The sequence below is a fragment of the Dermacentor silvarum genome, chromosome 6, assembly GCF_013339745.2.
Source record: "Dermacentor silvarum isolate Dsil-2018 chromosome 6, BIME_Dsil_1.4, whole genome shotgun sequence".
Taxonomy (NCBI): Eukaryota; Metazoa; Arthropoda; class Arachnida; order Ixodida; family Ixodidae; genus Dermacentor; species Dermacentor silvarum.
In genome coordinates this window covers 108,123,070-108,129,069 of record NC_051159.1, presented here as the reverse complement: position 1 = coordinate 108,129,069, position 6,000 = coordinate 108,123,070, and the positions used below count along the sequence as shown (strand labels likewise).

At 45.6% G+C, this 6,000-nt stretch overlaps 1 protein-coding gene across 2 annotated transcripts in view; it reads right to left on the bottom strand.

Annotated features, from left to right (window-relative positions):
- Nucleotides 1–420: 420 nt before the first annotated feature.
- Nucleotides 421–6,000, bottom strand: part of LOC119455824 (anaphase-promoting complex subunit 2) — a 29,510-nt gene continuing 23,930 nt past the window's right edge. For both annotated transcript variants that reach the window (XM_037717301.2, XM_037717302.2), the window contains exons 13-14: nt 5,253–5,503; nt 421–656 (exon numbers count right to left, since the gene is read on the bottom strand). In XM_037717301.2, coding sequence (XP_037573229.1) covers nt 441–656; nt 5,253–5,503 — 467 coding nt within the window. In that variant the 3' untranslated portion in view covers nt 421–440. The remainder of the gene's footprint in view (nt 657–5,252; nt 5,504–6,000) is intronic.

Genomic DNA, 6,000 nt, shown 5'->3' with positions numbered 1-6,000 from the left:
CCCACAGACAGTGTTTTCCATGTCTCTATTGCTGACCTTGATTTTATAAGTATGCAAGATTGCAGCGTTATCAGAGTTTAAAACTGAACCACTTGGAAAATTAATAGTTTTTAAAACCGTGACAGATGGTGCTCATGAACTGTGCATCCAGCATCTCCTTTTTGGAGTGCCACCTGCTTTACATGCCACGGTCTAAATTCACATCTCTGGTGGCACTGTTAACTGTGCTGTCTTGAACTTGCACGATGCCTCTGCTTGCTCATGTTTCGTGTTTTGCTTTGATCACAACAAATAAATCCAAGGCAGCCAGCCTTCAATAAAAATTGAGGCTGCCCATGTGAAAAGCTATATATCCAAAAGACAAAAAGGGAACACAATATGCCATATTGACATAATGAATAACAAAAGAAAACTAGACACTTTATTTTTTACTTTGCTTTTTATTGGCTATCCGATTTTGGCAGCCTATAATGTCCACCGGAATAGAGCAGCTTCTGTTTGGAGACTTGGCCATCAAGAAAATGTCGCAGCTCTTGTGCAGTCAGCTCCGCTGTTGAGGGGGTCTGCATGGCAAACATCTTGAGCATAGTGTGAATGCGTTCCAACGTCAGTGCTTCCAGGTTTGTCAGCATGCCTACTATGTAGGACCAGTAGATCTGCAGAAACAAAAATATTGAATGAATGATCAGTCGTGACACAGAGCACTACACCATGGATGGTACCATAGGATCCATACGAATCTCAAGACAATTTTTTTCTGACTATGGTCAGTGATCTGTTCATTAGTAACAATGATTTTACCTAAACAGATGATATTCCATTGAACTCTCAATAGAGCACAGGAAGCAAGGTTTTCAACAGTTCCTGTGGGAAAAACTTTCATAGCCTTGCCAAAGCTTCTTTAAAAGGCCCCTCAGCAAGCCCAATAACTAATTTTGGTTTTAAGCTAGAAGTTGTTATGTGCCCTCTAGGGAGCATTCTACTGCAAGAATTTTTCTAATTGGTTCATTAAAACCAGACATACAAATATTAGAAGTGTCGCGAACCTATGATTTCAGGAGGCAAGCTTCCCTGACATGATAGACTCTCTCCACTTTCCCCGTCTAGCCTCCACAAGCGAAATTCCATCCCTGCCTTCACCCATAACAGAGCCGAAGGACCACGTCATGTATATGTCAATGGCCTTGCCTCCTTCTTCTTTTTTTTTTTTTTGCTATTTCGTTTTTGCTGCACAGCGCATTTCCTGTGACGGTGTTGCGCACGAGCAGTTGCATTTGGCTCGTTTCGCCGTGTGCACGATTTCGTGCGCAACGAAAGAGAACCGCTGTGTTGATATCTGGCTGCTTCTACACTACACTGAAATGGATCCCTCAGTGAGTGCCCATTTGGAGGTAATTTCGTTCTATGCACGCGCGACTGCATGACGTAGGAACAAGCAGACAAAACAAAAGTACGTCTTTCTTGCTACAGCACGGGGTAGAAAAGACTCGCAGACCTACGGTTTGTAGGTTCTATTACTTCTCTAAACTTTAAATTGTCTAGTGAAGCAACAGAGAAAGCAAATAATCGCTGTAGCCTTGAATAATTCTCGAAGTCACGTGTAACGGTGAGTGATGTTTCAGCAATGCAAATTACGTTGTGCGTCTGACCTCGACCCTCCGGCTAAGAGCAACGGTCCCTCAAGAAGAAGGGCCCAAGGTGTTTGGTTTGAAATTTCAGCTGTTTCTGCAGCGCGCAGCAATGTAATACTTAGCAGTCATGATTGTCAGCCTACATTTTATAAACTGTAGTGGCCTTTTAAGGACTAAAGGAACATTTTTGACAGGTTGAAAACAAAACAGTACCATAAACAACAACAGCAAACATCTTTTAATTGCACACAAATGAAAAAAGAAATCCATAAAGGCTTGCCAAGCCAGCCACCACAAAGCGTCCAATTGGTTTAAAAGGACCTGATTTTTGTATTGCACCGAATGAGCCCTACGTGCACATCAGTAAGAGCCATTTTAGAGAAATCGTATAAAAAAATACATGTGAAAATAAAAACAAAAATATTTTTGCACACAGCCTACCACATAATGAAATAAAATTTCTGCAATTCCTCCAAAACATGAATGATTTTTCAGAGCCTGCAGCGATGTGGGCCAGACAACTTGCTCAGCTGTTGCATATGTGCATGATTCTGTGAATTACTTAAGGGAGGGAGCATCAGCCTAAGCACATGATTGGTTGAGACCCAGAAGGTTTGCTATCTCACTAGAAACTCGCAGTTGCTGCCAAAATGACTGAAAGAAATGAAAGCAAATGACTTCTAATAATAACACTAGTACATGCTAAGAGCTTGGTGTATTTTGGATTCCTCATTTCTTGCTTTTACTCTGTAAAAAAGTGGCATGCTTTGGCCAGATTTTATCTTAAGTCCTAATACAGCATAACCCCTCTGATATGTTCCTTGTTCATACGTTTTCCCAGGTATAACATTGCTAAAGATTGGTCCTAGCGAAGGACTCATAGACACCTATGTATAATAGACCCCTTGGATACGCTGTTGTTCCCACAATGCTACAGCATGATATATTACGACTTTGGCATATTAATTGCAAGGGGGAAAAAAAGTCAGGTGCACCATCTTGATGTAAAAACATCTAAAAGAAAAATGTCAACCACGCTAGACACCATAGCAGCACACGTTTGACCACTACACACACTTTTGAATGTGCCACGGTCTTGGCTGAAATTTTTGAAATGTCAGACACCTTACGGTCTACTGTTCCATATTCAGACTCCGCCTGCACGACCATGTGCCAATATAGCCACAAAGTCGAGCAAAAATAGAGATATCTTGTTTTTAATACAGTGCTGGCATGGTCGTTGGCCATGCTATCAGTGCCTCCTTGAAGACGAAACTAGCGAAGCCTAGTCAATCCAGCAGTCGCCAACCATGGCCAAGCTACAGGACAAGCCAAGCCAGTAAGTGTTGAAAGGCTGCATTGCTTGCACTTTTTGTGCAAGTTCCGCGCATCCGGCATTTACTAATTCACGGGTTAAAGAGTGACATGGTCCCAGGCAACTTCTTCAAGCATTTTCAAGTGGCGCCAACTCAACTCTTTATGTCTGCACCGACGAGGGTGGTGACTAAGTGAGGAAAGCGCCGGACAGCGACTGCTGCGAAGAAACCTGCGATCATTTGGCTATCGCAGCTTGGTGGACTTTTGTTATTTTGCCAGGGGATGAAAATTCGGTGCATGCCTTTACTGTATTATGTCTATCTGTAGCAATAAGGAATGTCCCCGCAAGCAAGCGCATCTGTGCGCAGCAGCGTGCTCACAAACTTGAGCCGTATTCTTGGACGATCACTTTTGAAGATTTCGGTTTCGTAGCACCAGATGCGTTGACGGGTGACAGCGATCCTGGCACTGTGATAAGACAGCGTGCTTGGCAATGAGCCATGAATGGCGTCGCTCACAGACGCCGATGCGTCTAGTATTAGTTACGCAAATTCTTGCAAAAGGATAATCCTTGAAAGTGACAATCCGAAAATATTACACACCTTTTTCGGCCACTTTTGAAATATGTTACTCATATTATGCTGAATTTGATATTTCGGGCTCCTAGGTGGTCCCCTTCAAGCGCACATTATCAGTAGGTGACTGAAAATATTTTAGAGGCTGAGCTGTGCATAGTGTCTTTGTTTTAATATTTAACAGCACGTCTGCATGATTTTAACAGCATGCTCGCATAATACAACTCCTGTGTACAGTATAGACCACTTATAACGTAACCGTTTATAGTGCAGAACTGGCTACAATGCGGCCTTTTCCGACTCCCGTTTACCCTACCATAGAACTCCATGCATACGCATACCGCTTACAGTGCAGCCGCATGAGACGAAATACCGGTTATAATGCGGCTTCCGCGGGAAAATCTCGCCGACAAGGGCGGCAGCGAGCACGCTTCTCAACAAGATACGTGCTTCCGGCCGGCGCATGCATTATTCAATGCAATCAAACTCTCGTTAATTCGGACTTATTTGGTCGCACATCGGTTAATTCGGACTACTTTCAGAGCTCGGTGAGTGAGGAGCACCGCAAAAGAGCAAGAAGGGCGCTAGCGTCCAACCGAAACGAAGCGGAGTCCGCATCGCCACAGCCATCAGTTGAAATCGTACGTGAATGACAGCAACGCCGGAACGCTTCGAGCCTAATTGTGTCTTTAAAGCCTGTATTCTTGTGTTTACCGCCGCGCATAACACCGCGTTGGCCACGGGCTTTCGTAACTGCGTAGTCGTCATCCACGATCGCGTCGATAGTGGCGGCGGTTTTCTCCGCAGCTGTTGCAGCGAACAGTAGTTTCGTTTTTACTCGGCACGCGTGTCGGCCGTGTGCCTAAAGAACTGCGTAGTCGCCATCGATGATCGCATAGATAGCGACCGCGGTTTCGACTGCAGGTGTTGCAGAGAATGGTAGTTAATTCGTCCAGACTCGGTGCGTGCGTCGGGCGCGTGCCTTCAGCCCCGCAAAGTCGCCGTTCATAATCGCGTCGATAGCGGACATGGTTTTTTCCGCAGCAGTTGCGGCAAACAGTTGTTCCGTTTTGACTCGGTGCAAAGCTGTCGAGCTTGAAGAGCCCCGGCTACATCGGGATTATGTTTTCGCCAGCTCACTGGCGAAAACGTAATCGCGATGTGCGCGCGATAGTACAAGCATGTCTACATTCTTGGTCTACATGCTTTGCATACGTGCAGGGCTTGAAAATCGTTGTATTAGTTATACTAGTGCGGTAGCGCTTATAGTGCAAATATTTGCGACTCCGGCGACTTACGTTATAAGCGATCAATGCTGTATTAAGTTCTTTTTCCCGCGGTCTCATGGAAAACATATTAGTACAGGGGTTCTAATGTATTCAGGGGTATCTATGTATTCACAAGATGTCTCTTATGAAACAGCATTTCGCCACTGGCCAGCGTCCAGGTGCCTGCCACTCATAAACATCACAGGGGTGATAACAAAATGATCACTGTGGTGACAGCCAATCATGGACAGCACTTATGAACAACTTTTGCAAGTATGGGCTCATGTTCCCTTGCCAAGTGCGCACTACGAAAAAAGAAAAAGAAAAAAAAAACAGCAAAAGAAATATGTAGTTTTCAGCTTTTTTGGGGGGCAGGGGCAACTACGACACACTATCACATAATGCTTGCATTGCTTTTTTCATACCACTAGTATCATCATGCAGTGAATGAGTGACCATACCTGGAGGTCGCTCTCCTTCTGGTCTTGAGTAGATGCCATGGCCGAAGGAGTCTCCTCTTCGTCCTCATCCAACTCCAAGGGCTGAGGAGGGATGCTGCCACTCCCTGTCGAGCCTCCATGGCTTCCCAGAGTGAACACACCAGGTGACTCCTCCCACAGGATGCCCTGCCCCTGCCACAGGGCCAGTTTGCGGCGCACGAGTGTTGACGATGCCTGGGTCACAGCGCTCAGCTCGTCTAATGTCCACCGTGCTGCAAGCGAAGCAATACATTTCACAAGGATGGAGTTGCCGCAACAGAGCAACGCAACTAATGGTAGGTTCGAGAGTTATTGCCGCACCCCGACTGATTCCAACAATGCAGAGCACGAACAAAAGAAAGCATGTCCAAGGTAAACATTCAGCTTCTCTGAGGCCAGAAGTGGGAACAAGTCAGTGCTCCTCCTGGTCTAAACAAACACGATAGACAACCAAGGTGTGTGAATGGCCCTACAGTGCTTGTTGCGGTCTGCAGCAGACGCTGTACCAATGAAGAAAGCTGCAGCAGCCATGTGACCGGTACTCCAGCAGATGTCGGCCACACTCCCAGGATGAAGGTAAGAGTGCCTCTGAGCACTCAGAGTTCAACCAGTGTTCTAAGTGAACCAAACAAATGTGTTCTGAGTGCCCCGTGCTGACCAGCTGAATATAAAGCATGCCACGAGGCCACTCTACAGCACTCGAAAGTGACCAGTCAAGCATAACATAAAG